This window comes from Natrix helvetica (genome assembly GCF_964273705.1).
Source record: "Natrix helvetica genome assembly, chromosome: 15".
Lineage (NCBI taxonomy): Eukaryota > Metazoa > Chordata > Lepidosauria > Squamata > Natricidae > Natrix > Natrix helvetica.
Genome location: NC_138565.1, coordinates 1397247 through 1417285, shown reverse-complemented (window position 1 = coordinate 1417285; position 20039 = coordinate 1397247). Strand labels below are relative to the sequence as shown.

At 60.3% G+C, this 20039-nt stretch overlaps 3 protein-coding genes across 6 annotated transcripts; 1 reads left to right on the top strand and 2 right to left on the bottom strand.

The window, feature by feature from the left end:
• Positions 1–286: 286 nt before the first annotated feature.
• Positions 287–18379, bottom strand: CCDC183 (coiled-coil domain containing 183). 4 transcript variants are annotated; one of them, XM_081967742.1, is made up of 15 exons: positions 16982–17080; positions 4374–4567; positions 4037–4158; positions 3840–3917; positions 3597–3764; positions 3403–3507; positions 2968–3090; positions 2754–2882; positions 2515–2569; positions 2302–2402; positions 1732–1892; positions 1468–1633; positions 1118–1243; positions 703–799; positions 287–511 (listed from the first exon to the last, which is right to left on the bottom strand). In XM_081967742.1, the coding sequence occupies exons 1-15, from the start codon at positions 17077–17079 to the stop codon at positions 381–383; spliced, it is 1854 nt and encodes a 617-aa protein (XP_081823868.1). In that variant the 5' UTR covers position 17080; the 3' UTR covers positions 287–380. The 4 variants fall into 4 exon arrangements, 3 of the variants coding, with proteins under 3 accessions (XP_081823868.1, XP_081823870.1, XP_081823869.1); XM_081967744.1 differs by lacking the exon at positions 16982–17080 and adding an exon at positions 4986–5557; XM_081967743.1 differs by lacking the exon at positions 3597–3764.
• AMBP (alpha-1-microglobulin/bikunin precursor) lies at positions 5694–8940 on the top strand. The gene is made up of 10 exons (XM_081967745.1): positions 5694–5860; positions 6139–6281; positions 6388–6464; positions 6610–6723; positions 7421–7522; positions 7721–7758; positions 7853–7931; positions 8175–8342; positions 8440–8604; positions 8832–8940. The coding sequence occupies exons 1-10, from the start codon at positions 5747–5749 to the stop codon at positions 8855–8857; spliced, it is 1026 nt and encodes a 341-aa protein (XP_081823871.1). The 5' UTR covers positions 5694–5746; the 3' UTR covers positions 8858–8940.
• On the bottom strand, positions 13909–16192 carry NRARP (NOTCH regulated ankyrin repeat protein). The gene has a single exon (XM_081967746.1). The coding sequence runs from the start codon at positions 15947–15949 to the stop codon at positions 15575–15577; it is 375 nt and encodes a 124-aa protein (XP_081823872.1). The 5' UTR covers positions 15950–16192; the 3' UTR covers positions 13909–15574.
• Positions 18380–20039: the final 1660 nt, after the last annotated feature.

Here is a 20039-nt window from a genome sequence, read left to right as displayed (position 1 = left end):
GGGCTCCGCGCTACCATCTGCCGCGTGTCCTAGCAACTAGGCAAAACATGAAGCCTTAGGACGGTGCCCCGTGAGGGACAATACGGGCTCCTCGAAGGGCGGTCGTGAGCTCTTTGTTGAGACCTTCGCTAAAGGCTACCTCGAACTGCTGGGATGCTTGCGCCCCCAAGCGGCCACCTGGGTCTTTGCAGGCAAAAAGCAGCCCCAGAAAGCCCCGCTGTCGACCCCGCTTCTTTGCCCCTTCCGTGGTGGTGGGTGGGTGACGTTTGAAGCACGTTCAATACCATTTTGAATAAATAATATATATATATATTTAAAAAAACAGGGTAGAGTCAAATCCCTACATGCAAGAAATGGGGGTCGCCAAGTCCTTGGAAGCCTCATTTTTTGGCCCCCCTCTGCTTTTTCTTCATCGCCTTGGTCTTTTCCTCCATGAGCTTCAAGCTCTCCTTCTTGATCTCCTCCCGGCTGGGCAAGTAGCTGTGGTCGATGTCGGCAAAGTTAAAGGCTTCTGTGCGGGGCAGAGAGAGACATAGGGAGGAAATTGTGGCAGTGGGTCAAGTAAAGAAAGCCTCCGTTTCCCACACACACACACACACCCAGTGAAGCTCAGCCCAGGGCTGCACAAATGCCAACTGCCAGGAGCTGCTGGGGGCACAAGCCTCGCTGACCCTCCCGCCCTCCCCGAGGCAGGGGACAGACCTCGGACGTCCTCTTCGTCCTCATAAAAAGGGATTCTCCGGTTCTGGTGCTCATCCATGGTAGTCTCCTCCAGGAAGTTCCGGAGGTGGACAAACGTCTGCCCAAATGAGACATTGGAATTAGAAGGGAGCAGGCAAGAGATGGAGGGAGAGAGCCTGATGCCCACCAAGGTGCCCACGCCCGCTTCGGCCCGGAACTTCCCTCACCAGGCTTTCTACCCTGCAACTGGATGGGGGGGGGGGGGCTGCCTGGTACACAAGCAGGACTGGGCTGAGCCAGGGGAGGGGAGGAAGTGCCCAGAGCCCCTTGGGAATTTCATAGGGGGCACAATCAGGATCCTGTTAGTCCCCAGGGCACATCCTCACCTCCCCCCCCCCCGGCTCCTGGTCTAGCAGAAAGGAAGCTGCTGGCTCACCTCGTCTCTCTCGTCTGGGCTGAATTTGTCGGAGGGCAAACGGAGCATCTTTTGGCTCAAATGCAGAAGTTTCGTTTCACAAAACTGCAGCTTCTCGAAGACATCCCCCATCTTGGGGAAGCCCTCCTGCAAAGCAGGGGACAAAGGTCCAGGGCAGGCCCTCTGCACCTGGGCTCGCCCCCCTGCTCCTCTCCTCCCGTTTCCTCCGCAGGGAGGGAGGGGGCTTCCCTGGCAGCGTAACGGCCAGAGGAAAAGAGAGGAAGATGACGGGCAGGGGGCTTCTCGGGTGTCTGCCCTGGATGAGGTTGAGGGGCTGCCGGCCAGAGGAACTGCTTGAGAAGGGGACAGACCTGGCCAGGCACACTGATGTCGCATAGCCTCAGGATCAGGTTGTCCACCCCGTTCTCAAAATGGAGGAGAAGCTCCTGGTTCTTGGAGGCCTGGGCATGGACCCGTGAAAGCCGTTCTTCCTCCTCCTCCAGGTTCTTCCACAGGTCCTCTTCTAGCGTCTTTTTGCTGGGAGGAGAAGCCACTTTACTTGGGGTCTCGTGCGTCGAGGCAGCCAGAGAGGGTCCGGGGCCATTTTTAGCCCTGGCACTTCCAGCTCTGCTGACCTGAGGAAGCTCGGGGACTGGTGGAATTTCAGCTCGGCTCGCTGCAGCTCCAGAGCCTTCAGCTGGGACTTCAGGCTTCGCCGCTTCTTCTCCGATTTGGCAATCTGCTGCTGGAGGTTCTCCTCGGATTTCTTCTGGGCCATGAAGCGCCCAGCGATATCCTGGCGGGAAAGGAGGGAGAGGGGGAAGAGATGCTTGTGTCCGTGGGGCCATCGCTGGGACCCTCCTTCCCCAGGCTTCCCCTCCCCAAATCGCTCCCCTCTCCCTGATGCCTCAGAGCATCCTTCCCAGACACGGGGCTTCAGCTGGGGCCAGGGGCTTGAGGAGAGAAGCCCAGCCGGAGAGAAATCCACTGGGTGACCAAGGTCATTTTCACCCATTCAAGCAGCTTCAGCCTCACGTCTGAAATAATGCCTAAAATGCAGCTCCTGGGGGTATTTTTGGAGAAGAAAAGCCCCCCCCCCCGATAAGGGGCTGCTGAAGCTCTCCTGGCAGTGCTCCCGGGTGAGCTTTGGAGGAATTGCCTCCGAGGCAAGAAAACAGCCGGCCGGGTTGGGCTGCTGGACGTACCCAGAGATGCGAACACTGCACTGCGCTTTTGATTTTCTCCACCTCGCTGACCACCAGACCCTGGTACTCGACCTGGGCCTTGGAAGCCTCCATCTTTGGCCCTGGAAGGACAGGAGACCTCCAGGTGGTTTCCAGCCCAACGCCCACCAGCTGTGCCCTCTCAATATCTGGCGAGGATGGCTGGAGCCCCCCCTCACCCCCCAGCATACTTACCCTTTGTTCCTTCCCGCAACACCAGGGCAGAGAAGTCCAGGTCTCGCCGGCCTTGCTGGTCATAAAAGCCACCCAACAGATTAGGGGAGGAGCCCCAGAAGCCCCGGGGAGGGGGGCAAGGCCTCAGTCCTGAGCTGTATCCCCTCAGAGGCACCCTAGATGCGGAGGAGGGCCCACTCGGAGCCAGACCCCACAGCGGGTGGTCAAAGGAGCCCAGCAGACGCCTCCGAAGGGCTCACCATCCTTCGGTGCCTGTCAAAGGTGTCCTTCGTACGGATGCGCTCGATCTGTTTTTTCTGGATGCTGAGCGAGTTCTCCCTGAACTTCTTCTCCGCTATCAACTCGTTTTCTGCATTGGCCATGTCCATCTGCAGCCACGGGGGGAAAACGGAGGGTGAGGGGGAGCGCTGGGCAGAGGCTGAGGGGGCCGGGAGCCGCCCCTCTGGCTCTGACCTTGGCTGCCTCCATGGCTTCCACCATATCCACAGCCATCAGGTCCACCCCCTGCAGCTCCAACTGGTAGGTGCCCACCCGGCGCTCCAAGTCATCCAGGATGAAAGGAAGCTGAGAAAGTTCCTGCAGGAAGGAGAAGATTCTGGAAGCAGCCGGGGGGCCGGGGTGGGTGGGGGAGACACCCTTGTCCCCAGCACAGCCATAGAGGAGAAAAGAAGGAGCAGCCCTCTCCCCCTCCTCGCATTCATCTCTTTCCCTTTGGAGAACCCACAGAGTGGAAAGCTTCTGGCAACGGGGTCAGTCCTGCGGAGCGCCCAGGATGGACACCCCAACCTCCCCGCCAGACCTGAGGACAGAGGGACTGCCACAGTTTGGATCAGACCCAACAGCCCCAAGAGGGCTCCCTGCAGAGGATGGCCAAAGCGTCGGACTCACAGTTTTCAGCACATCCACCATCTTCACGTACAGGATGTGGACCTTCTCTGCAGTCACAATGTTGACCTGCACCTTCTCAATGTTGTTCTCCAGCTGGCGGATGGTCTGCAGGCAGAAAGAAGGCAGAGGGAAACTCGCCCCGCCCTCCCTGAGCATCCTAGGGGCCTCCGTCCCAGGGCAGGGAGGGATCTTACCTGGAGCTGCAGCTGGACCTCAGGGCTGGCCATTTCCAGGCCGATGAGATCCTGCAGCGTCACCTGGAGCTCCTCCAGGCGCTTCCCCCGGCGCCGGACTTCGTACAAGAGGAGGTTGTGGGTATTCATCCGGTCGAAGACCCACTGGCTCAGGAACTCTCGCGCTTGCTAGGAAGGGGGGGAAGGGCCCGTTCAGGAGACCCGGAGGGAAGGCAATGGGGGAAGGTCCCGCCCGCCAGTTACCTCCACTGTACGTTCTGCCAGAGTGATTTTCACCCGCTTCCTGTCTAGGCAGGCCCTGCTGATCGTGACGTGGTCGTACTACGAGGGGCAGAGAAAGAGAGGCGAGCGCTGCAGGCCGGCCGAGAGGGCTTGGGATTAAACGGTGCCCCCTTGCCTCTCCTCCTCTCTGCCGTGCCAGGGAGACCCGGAGCGCTCACCTTCAGCCCCAGATCCAGCTCCTGCATCTCTGCCCGCAGGGTGGTGCGCAGAAAGGCGATGAGGTCCCTGTTCTTGCGCACGGCGTCCTCGCTTCCTTGTGTGCGGAGCTTCCTCCCTTGTTCTGGAAAGAAATGCGGGTGGAGGGGACTCACAGGGGCCCCCGAGGGAAGAGGGCAGCTGCACTAGTCCCTTCTGGGTGGCCCTCCCATAAACAGCAGCCCAGCAAGATCCACTTGCAAAAGGCCAGCCGGGACACACACACACACAGACACACGCACCCATCCCCAGTGAGGGAGACGCCAGGGTCCAGCCAAGTGGACGCACTCGGAGGGCTACCTTGGATGTGAATGATGGACTGCAGTTCATGGATTTGCTCCTTCAGATCTTTTTTCCGCCTGAACCTCATCCCGAGTCCTTTGGATCGCGCCTCCCTTTGCTCCCAAAAACCCTCCTCTGCCCCCGGCAAATGCCAGCCAAGCTCTCTTCTTCCAGCCTGGATTTGTGCAACCTCTGCTGGGCCTCTGTGACACCTGAAGGGAAATTGTGATGCCTGAATGTGTCACACGAAGGCATCACAATCTGAAGATTCCCCCTGGAATCCCCCGGGGAGTCTCGGCTGGAATTCTGCCCTGAAGAGCCACCAATTCTCCTGCAGGGGGGCCCGTTCCAGGCAGCCCCCCACCCTTCGCCCCTGAGGGGGTCACTCCCAGCTCCCCAGGAAAATGGCCGGCTTAACATGTGGCCGAGCCCCCCCCCCCCCGATCCCCTGCCGGGAAAGGCTCCCCATTCCTCCTGGGCTTTGCTTAGCCGAGGCTCTGGAGCTGTGCCAGCCCCTGGTCCAAGCTGGCTCCCCCCCCCCCCCCAGAGCGCCTGAGGCTGAGCTGGGAGGCTGCTAAAGCCCCTCTTAGGCCCCGGAAGAGACCCCCCCTGGCTCTGCCTGTATCCCACCTGGGCCAACCGGCCTCTTTCCCCTGTGGCCGGCTGAGCTGCCCATCCTTTCAGCTGGCCCATGGAGGAATGCTGGAGGTCTGTTTACAGCAAAATCAGAGGGGAAAAACACTTCAGACTTTGGGCCCTTCTGGCTGCTGATAACTCTGATAACACCGTATGTTTGGAATCCAATGTCCAAACTGAAAACCTTGGAGGGGTTACAACCTCGGGTGTTTGCTGTTGTCTCCCACTGTTTACTTTGGTTAATGATTCTTGGGAGAAGGAGCACGGACAGCCGGGGAGGGCTTGAGGGTCTTCAGGCTGGCGGAAAGACCCCGGGGTGTCAGGATGCCTCCGGTCAAGCCAGACCAAAGCAAGAGTCTCCAGCAATGGCCTCCTGCAAAGGACAAGGAGGCAGAGCTGCCCACCTCCCCTCCTAGGACCCTCGGCCTAACAGGAGGCTCCCATCCTGCAGTCAAGCCAGGGCATGGCGAGACCCCTTTGTCTCAGCTGAAGGGACTGGGAAGACTGGGAAGGAAGCCCCCATCGCCTTATCCGAATCCATTTCTCTCTCCCCCCTCTTCTAAGGTTCAATGGGGAGGGGTCTGGCCGGAGACCCCGTCTTCAGGCTCCCAGGCGGATGCATTCATCGCAAGGACGTTCACCTTTGGTGCGGCCCGGAGGCCAAAGTTCACATTTCCCCATGCTAGAAAAACAAAGCTGCCCCGTTGCAGAGGCCAGAGCTGACCGTCGGAGCTGAGCAGAGCAGAAGTGCAGCCATGGAGCCCCAGGTACTTCTTCTCGTCTGCACCGCCGTCTTCCTCTCGGCCAGCGCCAGTCCAGTCGCTCCAGCCGACCCCATCCAGGTCCAGGAGGATTTTGAGGAAGCGAGGGTAAGACCCCCTTTGTGTTGAGACGATAGAAGGAGGAGCGGGCCTCTTGAAGTCCACCCTGCAGTCTCCTTCGCCCTCTCTTTGACTCTGACGGTCAGCCAAGAGAGTCGCAGCAAAGGTTGGGATCCTAGCTAGAAATATCACAAGGACTCCATCGGAGGACTGGCACCAAAGGAGAAATGCCAGCCTTGTAGGAAGGGAGGGTGAAACTCTGCCAAAGTCTGCCGTGGGTGCTGGATGTGGTCTTAAGATGGCCGCGTTCGGGCTGTCCTCACCAGATCTATGGGAAGTGGTATGCCATCGCGCTCGGCACGACCTGCAAGTGGATGAAGAAATATAAGGAGCGCTACCTGATGGGGACACTGGAGGTGGCTGCGGGGGACTCCAGCAAGGAGGTATCGGTCACTTCCACCAGGCTCCGGTAGGTTCAGCCCTCCTGGCCAGGAAGACCTGCCAGTAATTACCCATCAATGCCGCCTCATAGGTTCTCAGCCACTCTCTCCCCCCCCCCCTGCACCCCCTTGCAGGCAAGGCACCTGCAGCCAAGCGGTGGGAGTCTACCAGAAGAGCGCAATCCCCGGGAAATACCAATACTACAATTCTAGTAGGTTGGGGGGCTTCGGTGCCCAGCAGGTGGGCCTCGGGGGGAGCATTTCAGGCCCTAGGAAGGTTTGGGAGTGGGCTTCCTAGGAAGGGGAAGCATTCAGAGGGGGGAATCATTCTGCCTTCCCTTCCCCATCTCCCCCCAGGGTGGGAGACCCACGTTGAGGGCTACGTGGCTCGCACCAACTACGACGAGTACGCCTTCCTCGCCTGGAAGAAGAACAGCAGCTACGGCTACTCCGTCACCACCCAACTTTTCGGTAGGGGCTGCTGCAGGGATGGGAGCCTGTCCGGTGCAAAACTGAACGTGGGGGTGTTCCCGGGCCAGAGAGAGGTTTCCGAGGGCCCCCACAGCCTCCAAGGCAGCCCCCCCCCCCCCCGAGGCAGATCTGACTGGGGTCCCCCTGCCTCCAGAAAGACCCTTCTCTCTGCCCCCCCCCCCCAGCTGGAGACATGGCACCAGGGGGCCCAAAGCAGAGGAGTTCACCCGGGAGTGGCAGCCTGGGGGTGCCAAGGTGGACGGGGGGCCAAGGGCAAAGGAAGCCTCCCCCACAGCCTTCCTGTTTACCCTGATTTTCCACAGGGGGGTGGGGGTGGGGTGGGGGTGGGGTGGGGAGGAGAGTTTGCCCTCCAGGGCTGCTGGGAGCAGAGCCAGGCGGAGAGAGGCCGCTCTAAGCTCAGGGACACCTTTCCAGGCCTCCTGGCCAGTGGCTGAATCAGCCCCCCCCCCCCCCCCAAGTGGCTGGGCGGCTCTAAGCTGCTTTGGGGGAGGAAACGGACCTCCCCTCTTGGAGGACATCCAGGCGGCCTCCCAGAGCCCCACAACGCCCTGAAACGCAGCCAAGTACGAAGAGGTAGCCTGCTGCTGAACATGGAGGCTCCGCTCACCATCCTGCCGCATGGGATGGACTCCATATGGCCGGGATGCCCAAGTCGCCCCCCTCTTGTCCGTTGCAGGGAGGAGCCCCCACCTGCCCGAGGACCTGATAGAGGAGTTCAGACAGTTCTCGGTGGCCCTGGGCGTCCCGGAGGACTCCTTCTTCAGACTGACGGAAACAGGCAAAGCAGAAGCTGGAGGGGGGGAGGGGAGGGGTCTTCTCAGACCAGGGGCTGCAGGGGGGGAGGGGGGCAGCTCATGCCACAGTCTTTTGAGGCTGCCTGGCTCGGCTGCCCCTCCTGCCCTCAAAGAGTCACCTGCAGTGGAGACAATGCCGCCCTCCCTGCCCCCCCACCTCTGACCGGTGTCTCTCTCCTCAGGGGAGTGTGTCCCCCCCCAGCCAGAAGTCAACCTGCAGGTACTACTCCCTCCGGGGGGGGGGGCTACCTGGGCTCAGCCCTTAATGCCCCTCTCCCCAGCTGAGCTCACGGCTGACCCATTTTCTCCCCCAGAGGGACCGGAGGAGTACCTGGGATGAGGACGCAGGCTCTGCCGATGGCTCCCCATCGTTTGTGGGGGGCAACAGGGAAGGTGAGCTCCCCAGGGACCCCCGGAGGCCTCAAGCCCCCTTCCCTAAGCTGGCGCTCCCCACAGCTGCCCCTGGAGGATCCTCATCGGCTGGGCGGTCAGTGACCAGGGCGGTGGGTGGCAGTCTGGGCACGACTCTGATTATGCCTGCTGGGGGTTGCTCCTCCCCTGCCTGGATCGGCTCTCCTGGGCACAGCCTCCAGTCCACCTGGGCTGGCATCAGCTTCTCCCCCCCCCCCCCCCCAGATTTCTGCCTGCAGTCCATGGATGCCGGCCCCTGCCTGGGGATGGAGCTGCGCTATTTCTACAACACCACCTCCCAGAACTGCGAGAGATTCTTCTATGGCGGCTGCCGGGGAAACCAGAACAACTTCCACTCCGAGCGCGGCTGCCTGCAGACCTGCCGGACGGAGGGTGAGTGCAGCAGGGCTGGCGGTTCCAGCCCCCCCCGTCCCATCCCACCTGGGCCCCCAGTGGCAACTTCTCCCTCCCTCCCTCTCTCTGCCCGCAGCCGCCTGCCGCCTGCCCATCGTCCCGGGGGAGCCCTGCAAAGACACCTTCTGGGCCTTCGATGCCAAGCAGGGCAAGTGCCTGACCTTCCAGGGCTGCGGAAAGAATGCCAACAAGTTCTACCTGCAGAAGGAGTGCCAGGAGTACTGCGGCCTCCTCCCCAGCGGTAGGTGGGCAAAGAGGCCCCTGGCGGCTGTCTCCCATGGGGGATGCCATCCTAGAGGGGAGGGGGAGGCATGGGAGGGGGTTACTCTCTGCATGGGGGGTGGGGGTGCCCCCTGTATCCTGAGGGAGGGGCCTTCTCCAGCCTGATCCTCCCCCCCTGCCAGGCCACCTGGCCCTCCTGAGCGCTTGGCGGGGAAAGGGACCCAATGCCCCTCTCTCCTCTTGCAGACGGGGAGGAGTTCTTGCACCAGTGAGAGGCCAGGAAGCGAAAGGGGCACCCAAGAGGACCAGCCCTCTGTTCAAAATCCTGCTGGCATCAATAAACGCAGCTGCTGGACCCAAGTGAGCCCGTCTCCTCACTGCAGGACCCTCCCTCTCGCGGGCATCTCCTGCCACACGTTGCCCTCATGCCCTCCGGCCATCTTTTCTGCCGCTCCGTTTGCCCGCCCCAAGGGCAGGCTCAGGCCGAGGGGTTTGCTCCCCCATCTCAAGCCCTGAGGGTCCAGGAGAGGGTGGGGGCTTCTGCCATCCTCTCCCTGGTGGCTGTTTCCCCTTGGGACCAGCAGGGGCGCCAGGGGGCCAGCACGGTCCTCCTCACAGCCCCCCCCCCTTCCCGGGACTTCGCCTCTCCCCATCACTTCTTCAGCTGCCTTGGCTACCCCGGGGCAGCCCTTCGTGGCCCCCCGACCACCACGGAGGCTTTGGCCTGTCCGGCTGCTGCTCCAGGGGACACACACACACACTCACACTCCCCACACCCGCAAGCAGCCAGCTTCTCCTGCCTGGTCCATTTGGTTCCGTGTACGGAGCGAGAAGAGCACTAGGTCTCCCCAATGCAGCCTTGGGGGAAGGGAAGGGAAGGGGGGGGATCCCTGCCATGGCCTGATCGCATGCGCAAACACCACACACACACACACACACACACACACACACACACAGGGCCCTGGGCTGAATGGGCAACTGCTCCCCGCCACACCAGCCTGGCCCAGCCCTTTCCCACCAAAGCTGCCGCTGCTTCTCAGCCCCCTCCCCAAAAGGGACCGCTCCGTGCTCTGCAGCCCTTAACCAGAAGAAAGCCTCGGTTGTCTCCAGGCAGGGCCAGGATCTGATGACCGAGATTTTCTGTGTGGCTGAGCAGGGTGAATGGCGCATTGAGAGCGGAGACCCGCGGCTGGCACCTCCTCCGCCAGGGAGGGACCCCTCCTCGCCTGGCTTTCCTTCCTGGAAGGTGGCGAGGGGGGATCTGAATGGAGAGACCAGGAAGGAAGGACCCCTCCCCCACCAAAGCCAGGCCTTGGAGGGAAGAGGCTCTGGGGGAGGGGGGTCAGCCTCCTCCCCTCCCCACTCGCATTGCCAAGCAGGGCTGCTCTGAGGAAGACCCCTGACCCTGGGCAAGGAAGCAGGGACGGGAGCACCGGCCACTGGGAAGACCCTGCCCGTGAGAGCCATTTAGCCCCCCCCCCATTTAATGAGGCTGCAACGTATCTCTGAGTGGATGGGGAGGGAGGTGATAGCAGGGCTGAGGCTGCCCACTGCCCGGCTTCTCACAGAGGGGCGGTAGACGCTCATCTGCCAACCGAGCTCTGAAGTGCCAGCCTGGAAGACTGGCAACAACGCAGAACCTGTGGCCACTTAAAGGCTGTGTGGCAAAATGGAAGACTGCCCCTCCCGGTTCTCATCCAGGACCACCAATACCTGGGAGTGGGCCAGGCGGACCCTTTGCCCGAGGCCTTCTGCAGCCCCCTGCCCAGCCCCTCTGGGCCGGCCCTTCTACCCACCCACCCACCCACCCACCAGCCTAGGCAAAACAGCCTCCCTCCCTGCCTGCCTGCCTGCTGGATTTAATGCAGGGCTCTGAATGGGGGACTGGAGCTCCCTGTTTAATGGATTTGAATGTGAAAAGCTGGCAGGCGGGGGCTGTTGGGAGCCTCCTTTGTTCGGTGGCTGCTCCTGGCATGGCTTCTGGAGCCCCCCCTCCGCCCCTTTCTGGGGGCCCTCATTAGCATACCAGCTGCTTGAGAGAGGGGAGCAGGGGGAGGAGGGAGGGGCTGCCCTGGGAATGAATAGCTGGAAAAAGGCTGAAGGGGAACAGTGGGGGTGGGGGGCGAGGGGGGCAGAGAGGGCCTCAATGGGGCTTTGAAAGGAGCCAGAGGGGGGCCCGAGGGGTGCAGGGAACCAGCCCGTCTTGGGGAAGAAAAGAGCTGCGTGGCGGGGGAGGGGGAGAGGTGACCCAGGAAGAGGGGCTGAATGAGACCCCCATTCTGCACACAGGGGAGGGAGGGAGGGGGCTGCCTTCCCCTGGGCAGCCCCACCAAGACGGAGGGTGTGGGAAAGGCCCCAGGCTCACAAAAGGCCCTGCCACCAAGAAGGTCCACCCTGCATGTCGGAAGAGATGGGAAGGCGGGCCCCTCCACTCGCCCCTCTGGCCGGGGGCCAAGAGGAGGAGGGGCCTGGGAGGGGCTTCTGGTGGCAGAAGGGCATGGGGGGTGCTTGGGGGAGCCAGTTCACATCCAATGCAAAGGGCCCCTCTGGAGAACCTGGGCAGATTTGGGGCGCCCATTCAGTGAGCCCCTCCTCCAAAAACCTTTTAATGTAAAAGCAGTATTTTTTTCCCAACTGGGTTCGGCTCCATTCCTGGTCTGTGGGTGATGCAGATCCGGAAAAGCCCCCCTCCCCACCAGACTCCGCAGCAACCTGACACCCACCCCCCCGCAATCACTTCGGATATGGAGACATTCACAGCGGACACCCCCCCCCCCCTCCTGATGGATGAGGGATTCTTTCTCTCCATGCGTCAATCACAAGGGGGAAAGGAAGCCCTTTGCCTCCCCTCCCGCCCAAGACTGAGAGGTGCCCTCCTCCGTCTGTTTTGGAGCCACACAAACAAAAACCCGGGAGACAATTGCAGGAAACACTTGAGAAGTTCAAAATTCTTTCACAGGTTTCGGTCTCGCAAGGCAACGCAGGACAATGAGATTCAGAAAAATAACATAAAATGGGAACAACAGGCTGGCAGGGGCCCAGAGCAGCAAAACCAAAGACAAGGGAAGCAGCCCAAGCCCAGGGTTTTAAGAGAAAATCCAAGGGGTTGATGCTTGGGAGTTTGGGCTGGATGGGCCCAGGAGCCTCCCTGGTAGCCAAGCAGAGGAGCACCCGCCTTCCCTTCTTTCGGTGCCCCCTGGCATCTTCTCTCTCTCTCCTGAGCTCAGACCGCCTTGCCTGGGTTGCAATCCAAAATGCCCGGAGCTGCTGGTGAAAGAAGCTCTCAACCCAGCTGGCAGGGTTTCCCACACCAGCAGAGAAACCTGCCCAGGTGCCAGCCGTGGGAAGGGGCTCAAGGTTGCTGTACTGAGGGGCGAGCACCCCACCCCTCCCCCAGGCTGCCCTGCCCTGCCCTGCTCTAGGTAGCCCAGGCCTTCGGAGGATCGGCTAATGCAGGACAGGCTAAACCCGGAGGACTTAAGGGGCTGCGCTGCTTCAGAGACCAGGCGAGGGACCCTTCCCCATTTCTGCCTGGTTCTGGTGTGGGATTAAGAGGAGGCAGGCATCCCATCCCCATCTCCAGCCCTGTCAGGAGCCAGAGTAGTGCCAAGGGGCATCTGCTGCCCAGCAGGCCAAGGCAAGGGGCCCAATCAGACCTCCACGGTGGACAGTGGCTCTGCTCCATCTCCCCCCACAAGGCCAGGGCATCTGGAAAGCCCCGGTGGGGGGAGAAACCTCTGCCTTGTAGGAAACTACCAGTTGCTTAGCGAGAAGCCCCATTGCCAGGTGGCACAACTGCCTGAGGCTCAATCTTTGGCCACAGGCTGAGGCAGCCCACCCCATTCACTGCCCTGGTTCAGTGAAGGTCAGCTTCCTGCCACTATTTCAGGGCAGAAATGCCACCCCATATAAGGATGCCAGCCTCAAGAGCCCTGCACAACCTGGTGCCCTCCCACAGTTGCTGGGTGGGGACCCTGTGGCCCTCCAGATCTTGCCGGAATCTCCTCCAGGGCCTTTGTGCCCACTTAACACTCAGCAAGGGAGAGAAACCAAGGGGGGGGGGGATTTCTTCTGTCAAAAGAGGTGAGGAGCTACAGCCCAAAGCCATCCGGATGCTATCCTTTTATCCTACTCTGAACTGCTACTGGCAATGGAGGCTCTCCTTCAGAGTTCCCTTCCATTAGTCCCAGGCCTGCTAAAGCTGCTGCAGTTTGATCCCGTTCCCTGGCAGCCTTCCAGGCTGTCCTACTCTCCCTCTTGGCGAGGAATGATGGGAGTTGTAGTCCAAGACAAGGGCACCTCTCTCTCTCTCTCTCACACACACACACCCTTGTCCGTGGGCCTTGCCCCCTTCTCGCTCCCTTCCCATCCGCAGCTTCCTTGAAATCTCAGCCTGTGGTCGGAAAAGAAAAACAAAGCAGACAAAAAACATAGGAACATGTTTTTATATAAAAAGATCAGTGGAAAAATTATTTATAAATTTCTCACCCTGGGACTACACAATGCTATGATATACTCAGAAACACAGCCCCCCCCCCACAGCCTTGCAAGTCCTTTCATCCAGTTAAAAAGTCATCATACAGTGACCCACATAAAGCTTCAACATAAGCCTAAAATTCTCCACACATTAATTAACATAATTAAGAAAGGTATTTGCCACCTAGGAAAAAAAAAACGGGGAGGGTAGAAACAAGACCATGGTGTAGCAAAAAGCGGCTCACTGAAGTAATCTGCGGATCAACCTCTTCCAATGTCTGGTTTTTCCCCCCCCACAAAGGTGAATGTGTTTTCCCAAGAAAAATATTTAGACCTGAAGATGATTCAGCGCAAAACTGGTGCATCTCAAACACCCCCCCCCCCCAATTTAAAGAAAGGCAGAGACGTTTCCCATATTGGCACAAAGGATCCAGCAGCACAAGTAGCCAAATAACATCTTCCCTTTTATGTCTCAGTTGGGGGGGGGGGGGGGAACGACACATAACGCCTGGCTACATTCAATACCTTTACAGGAGGAGTTTGCAAACTTGGGAACTTAAAGACTTGTGGACTTCAACTCCCAGAATTCCTCAGCCAGCCATTCTGGGAGTTGAAGCCCACAAGTCTTAAAGTTCCCAAGTTTGGACACCCCTGCTTTAGAGCAAGGATGCTTAGCAGATCCTTGTGGGAAGGAACCTCATTGGCTAGCTCAGAGGAAGGACCCCAAAGGCAGATCTTCCCATCTCCGTTCCCGTAGTGGGGGGGAGGGGAACCACCTCTTGGGGAGAGGGGATTTTCCCACTAGTTCTAGGCAAGAGTGGGGATGGTAGAAACCACGCAACAGAACAAGCCTCATGGATATTTTATTTCACACCACACCCCTTGGGGGGGGGGAAGGGTTTCACAGTCTCCAAAGGTATACTTTTCATATATAAAAATATAAATATGTGTTAACATCTTTACATGAGTCTTCTTTAGAAAAACGGGCTTTCGACCAAGATCTTTTCCTAAAACTGAAATCTGATCTTGGATTTCTGAACACAACCTACTATTTTTTTCTCATTTAATAACTATGCCATAAATGTTATGACATTTTATTGTGGCAAATCTTGTTTTAAGACAAAAAAGAAATCATGTGCAACTCTAAAACACCCCCCTCAAAGTTGGGAAAAAAAAGGAACTGGTTCTCCCCAAGCACAGACAAAACGCCACAGTCAGGAGGGCCCCCCCCCGCAACCCCCCCAGCAGTTCCCACCCCAACGGGCATTCCTTGCAAATCAACCAGGAAGAGTAAGCGAGGAGGAGGGGGCTGCAAAAAACAGGCTCCCTTTTGGGGGAGGGCATGGAGGAACCGGAGATAGCAAAATAACTCAGTGCAATGGGGGGGGGGGATTATTGCAGGAATTAGGGAAGAAATATACGGAATAGCAACTGCTCCAAAAAAACTGCATTTTCTGAACTACCAAAATAAACATCCCTTCAAACAGAAACGCTCAAGTCACAAATTATTCATGTTCACACACATCCTTGCACACGTACAAGATAAATACTTAAAGCGCAGCCCAAACAGAGTGAAAAACTATATTTTAAAAGGTTTAATGGCTATTTGAGGGGGGGGGAGAAGAGGCGCAGGTGATATGGCAGTGAAAGGGATATTTCTCTCTCTCTCTCTCTCTCTCTAGTGCACACGAAAAGGGGGGCAGAAGAGGCGGGTGGCTTCCTCGACATTCATGGGGGGCTGCCTGGGCGCACCACACCAGGCAGAGACTCAAGAGCAGCATCGAAGGCACACGGGGCAGTCCGTTTCGGGGCACGGCGGGGCCCGCTCTTTTCCGAAGCGACCCCCGCGTGGAAATCGCCTCCTTCGAAAGGTTCGGGTTTCAGTAGTTTGCTTTCCCTCCATCAGCAGCAGGGGGCGCCCTCGATCTTTCGGAGACGCTTCCTAAGCGCCCCCTTTCTCCGCGGAAGAGCAGGGCGAAATTCACCCTTTTTGAAAGAGGGGGAGCTCGCCCGCCCGCCCGCCCGCCCTCCTGCAGAGCGGATCCAAAGGCGGCCAGGAGGGCGAGGGCGAGCGGGGAGGCCGAGGGGGCTGCGCCGGGGAGGGGCGAGTTCGGTCTGGACACCAGACAAATGCGACGAGCGTCTTGCTCCGGAGCAAGAGCCGGAGGTCGGGGAAAGCGCCCCGCGGCTGGGCTGGGCGGGGAGCGGTCGTGGCAGCTGCTGGCGGCGGAGAACCATGTCCTGGGCGCGGTAGGCAGCAGCTGGTCGCCCCAAAGGAATGGAGAAAGGAAGGAGCGAGCCGGGGAGCCAACACTGTGGAAGAACCGAGGTAGATGAGAGGCAGAGCGGCGGCGGGTCGGAGCGCGGCGGCTGGCGAAGGGCGGGGAGGTCTCCTCGGCCCGAGTGCCGGCGCCGGCCGGCCAACAGCGCGCATCTCTCCCGGGCTCCGCTGGGTTGACGGAGGCGCCGCCGCGCTCGCCCGCGGGCCGGGCCGGAGGGCTTTCGGGGCGCGCTCAGCCGCGGCCGCCTCCCCCCGCGCCGCCTCCCCCGCCGGCGGCCGAGTACTTGGCCTTGGTGATCAGGTAGAGGACGATGTCCTGGTGGCCCCCGAAGGCGGCGATGTGCAGGGCGCTCCAGCCGTCGCGGTTGGCCAGCCGGATGTCGGCGCCGAACTTGACCAGCAGCTTGACCAGCTCCAGGTTGCCGTCGATGACCGACTGGTGCAGGGCCGTCTGGCCCTCGGGGCCGAAGGAGTTGACGTTGAACTCGCAGCTGCTCATGTTCTGCAGCAGCGAGTGCAGCTCGGCCGTGTTGCCCTTGCGCACCGCCTCCTGGAAGACGCGCTGGCTGGGCGCCGCGCGGGGGGCCGACAGCTCCGCCTGGCTCATGGCTGCGCGCCCGGCTGGCGACGGGGCAGGCGCCGCGCCCGGCCCCGCATGGGCGAGGAGCGCGGGCCCCGGAGAGGCCGGCCGGCCCGCTTCGCCGCCGCGCAACGCCGGGCTCCTGGCTCCGCACCGCGCCCGGGATGGGCGCCTGGCTCGAGGGTGGCTGGAGGGCTGCTACGGGCGGCGGGCGCCGCGGGTCGGCCGGGGACTGAGCGGGAGGGCGGCGGGGGGCACTTTTTAGGCGGCCCCGTGACATTTGCATAACAATGGCCCAGGCCCGGCCCTCCCCACCCTCTCGGGAGCCCATTGGCCGCCGCCTGGCGAGGGCGGGCCGGCACAGCCCCGCCTTCCCTGCGCACGGCCCGAGGGGTGTGTGTGTATGTGTGTGTGTGTCGTGGTAGGGTAGGGTAGGGGGGCTTCCCGGGGTCGGTTGCTGCTCCCCACTTGGTCTTCCCAGGGGCAGGGAAGGAAGGGGCAGATGCAGCTGAGGAGGGGCAGGATGGAGGGTATGTCTTTCTTCTGAGCCTCCCCAACCCCCTATTTCCCAATTCTTCCCCCCTCCTCCTCAGGAAAAGACCCAGGCCCACACATCAGCCCAACTCCTGAGTAAAAGGAGCCAGCGGGTGCTTGCTGACACGGCACCCCTGGCCGGCACCCCTTTCCCATCCGGTCAAAACAGCTGCTGCACTTTTAAAGCAAGCTTGTGAGGCAGAAATTCAACAGGGGTGGCTACCATCCCTCTTACTTTCTGCTCAGAAATGCTTGCCCGGCTGGATTTCTGTTAACTCTGAAAACGCAGAGCCTTTGGTGAAAAGAAACCCTGTGAAGTGCGAGGGGCCGAAGCAGCCGCCCCCTGGACCCTCCGTAGGTTTCAGACCCCACAGATCTCCCAAATGCCCCTCCTGCCCCGCTCTCTCTGGAGGGCTCCCCTTTGGGCATCCACCCACACAACTCCAACAAAATAAACTACAGCACAATTCCACGGCTCAAGAAACAACTAAAACACTGGCTTGTTTGGAAGGCCTGGGGACTCACCTGTTCGCTCTGCCCCAAAGGAACAACCAAGGGACTGTCAGGTTCGCTGCCTGCCTGCCGTTGCTGTCCTCAGGTCCCAGCGGAAGGATCCAGGGCATCCTGGAAGACCAAGCAGGCCCAAGTAACGTCAAAGGTCTGGCTTAAATTCTAGGCAACAAACTTGGGGGTTTGGGCAGGGGTGGCAGCACCACCTTAGCTCCCTCCTTGGTCCGGACAACTGCTAGCGATGCCAGCAAACCCACTGGAAAGATCTTCCAGAAGGTTCCTCTGCCTTCCCCAGTGGTTGCTTTAGAACACAAAATGTGAGCGCACTTTTCTTGTGGTTTCCAGGGCTGCTGTTGGCAATTTTGGCAGAAATAGCAAGTAAAGGCTTTGTGATGGGGCGCAAAAAGCCAGGCCCTGGGCCTCTACCTCTTCCTCCTGCTCCTGTCCCCCTGGGAGAGGCTAGAGGGGGAGAGGTGGGGTGCAGGAGTCCCCTTGGTCCCTGCCTGCTTCAGAAAGAGGCCTCTTTTCTGTGAGTGCCGCCATAGGGCCTGCTCCCCAAAGGGAGGACTCAGTTTACATGGGGCAGGAGGCCGGGGGGGGGGGGGGGGGGCTTATCAGGAAGCAGATCTATTGAAAAGATTGCTGGGCAAACAAAAGACAGAAGCCGCAGCCAAGCCCACAAAGGAACTGCTGACTCAATCAATTTCAGGGGGAAAAGAGGAAGAAAACTGAAAGTGGAACAGGGAACAGTGAGAAAAAAACACCCAGGCACTGGCCAGGCGAGGGGAGTGGGGGGGGGGGGGGGGTTCCTGTCCCAAGGAGCCCTTAGAACAAGATGGAAAAAAGCCTGAACTCTCAGAGAGAGCCTGAAAGCTTCCCCCGCAGGACCACCTCTGCCTCCCAGCCAGAGCCGTTTTTCTCCCTGCTTTCCTGCCTGAGGGGCGACGGAGCCACCCACCGCCAGGCAGCCAAGGAAGCTTTGGGGGGACTTTCTCAGGCGGGGCTTTGGGGGGGGGAGGCTGAGGAGGGGGGAGGGGCTGGAGCCACCTTGTACTTCGCATGAATATAAATCAGGCCTGGCAGGAGGGTAGCATCGGCCCCCCCACCCGCCCTCCAGTCCTGAGTTTCGGGGCAGCAAAGCCCCCCCAATCATTCAGGCCCATCGGGGGGAGGGGGGTCCTTGGGCCAGGCTGGAGTGGGAAACGGAGGCCTTTCGCACAACAGCTCCAGCCGTCTGCATGGGCTCAGTTGGGCCCGAGGCTGGGGAGCGAGCGGGGCAGACTCCTGCCCAGGCCCGGCGGGAAACGCGGCTCCTTCTCCGTTTTCAGCGGGTGGAAAGGGAGACAGCTCTGCGGGGCGCCCTCCTCACACCTACCTGGGCGCGCAGAGTGGGGCTTGCCGCTTGCTGCGGCCTTGGGAGTGCGCCCGAGGGGGGCCCGTGAGGCGGACGCGGGGCCGGGGCGACCCTCCCCCTCCCTCCGCATGAGGGACGCGGTCCGAGGCGGGCGGCCCTCCTTGCAGGCGGGGGCGGGGCCTGTCGGGGGGGCGGGGCCGGCGCGGCCTCATTACCGTGAACCCGGGAGCGTGGGAAAGTCTTGCGCCTTTCTTCCCAGCCGCGGGGGAGGCGGGGCCGGGGGGGCGGGGCGCGCGCGCGCACGCGGGGCTCGGGAAGGGGGGGGGGAGATGGCGCGGCCGATTACAGCTGGCTGCGGAGAAACGCCGCCGGCATCTCTGCCCAGATCTCAGGCGGAGAAACGCAGCTTCGCTTCTGCCCGCAGCGAGCGAGCCCCGTGCAGCCCCGGCGGCGGAGACCGAGGTGGGCAGGGGAAGGGTCCCCGTCCGTCCGGAGGCTGGCGCCGAAGGCAAGCGGGGCCAAGGGAGAGCCACCCTGGGAGGGACGCCGATTTTGCCCCTTGGCCGGCCCTCCGCAGGGCGCATCCTGCCAACTGATCTCTCCTGGGCAAAGGGGGCACCGTGAGGGGCAAATCGAGGCCCTCGATCCTCATCATCCACTCTTCGCAAATGAGAAGCGCGCAATTTCTGCCGCCTTTGTCCCTTTCTCCAAATGCCACTCAAGGCCAACCTTCCAGGCCCAAGGAAAGCCACTGTTCTGCCTCTCCCCCTGCAGCAGTGGTACTCCAAACCTTGGAGGGTCATTTTATTACCAGGGGATGGGATGACTGTCTGGGCCCCCCTTGGAATCCGGAGCCGCTTTGGGGGGGAGGCGCCCTGGTGGACTGTGCCAAGAGGCCTGGCCGCCTCCCTTCTGCGGATGCCAAAGGCCGGAAGGGTTGACGTCCTCTGGAATCGAGCGAGCGTCTCTTGAGATGCTCAGAAACCGCTTCCTGCCCTTTGGCTGCCTGCCTTGGGGACAGGACGAGGGAGGGAAATGAAACTTCCTTCCGGAATTACGGAGCTCCCGTGCCAGGAGAGCAAGGCAGGCCCCCAGCGCAACTTCCCCACCGGGAGACGGGTGGGCCTTTGGCCTCCTGCAAGGGCTGCTCTTGAGGGCACCTGAGCTCCTGGGGAATATCCGAGCGAGCCTTCATCCTTGACGGAAGTGTAACTTTAAACATTCGATGCTTAAAAGTAGAAAAGGCCTATTCCTAAACCTGGTGCTTGGTGAGCAAAATGTGGTTGGAAAGAGTAACACAGAGAAGCAAAACCTCATTTAAGGAGCATCATCGTTTATTGTCCTATAAACTGCAGCTGAACACCTGAATGTGGAAAAGGACATACCCTGTTTCCCCGAAAATAAGACTTCCCCAGATAATAAGCCCAATCGGGGTTTTGAGCGCACACGCTAAAATAAGCCCCCCCCGAAAATAAGCCCCCCTGAAAATAAGCCCCCCCTGAAAATATTGCAACACAGCAGCAGCCATGAGGTGACTATGCTCGCCACCTCCTGCACCTCAAAAATAATAAGACCTCCCCGAAAATAAGACCAAGTACTTATTTCAAGGGGTAAAAAGAAAATAAGCCCTGTCTTATTTTCAGGGAAACACAGTATTTTACTTGCACAAATCTTCTACCACCCCCGGCAACGTTTACATCCCGACCCAAAGCGGTTAGA

Coding starts and splice junctions, on each gene's coding strand:
- AMBP (XM_081967745.1), top strand. CDS start 5,747: ATGGAGCCCCAGGTACTTCTTCTCGTCTGCACCGCCGTCTTCCTCTCG. Junction 6,282..6,387: donor GTCACTTCCACCAGGCTCCG/GTAGGTTCAGCC, acceptor ACCCCCTTGCAG/GCAAGGCACCTGCAGCCAAG. Junction 6,465..6,609: donor ATACCAATACTACAATTCTA/GTAGGTTGGGGG, acceptor ATCTCCCCCCAG/GGTGGGAGACCCACGTTGAG.
- NRARP (XM_081967746.1), bottom strand. CDS start 15,949: ATGAGCCAGGCGGAGCTGTCGGCCCCCCGCGCGGCGCCCAGCCAGCGC.
- CCDC183 (XM_081967742.1), bottom strand. CDS start 17,079: ATGCCCTGGATCCTTCCGCTGGGACCTGAGGACAGCAACGGCAGGCAG. Junction 4,568..16,981: donor CTTTGGGGCAGAGCGAACAG/GTGAGTCCCCAG, acceptor ATTTCCCTTCAG/GTGTCACAGAGGCCCAGCAG. Junction 2,403..2,514: donor GTTGCGGGAAGGAACAAAGG/GTAAGTATGCTG, acceptor CTGTCCTTCCAG/GGCCAAAGATGGAGGCTTCC.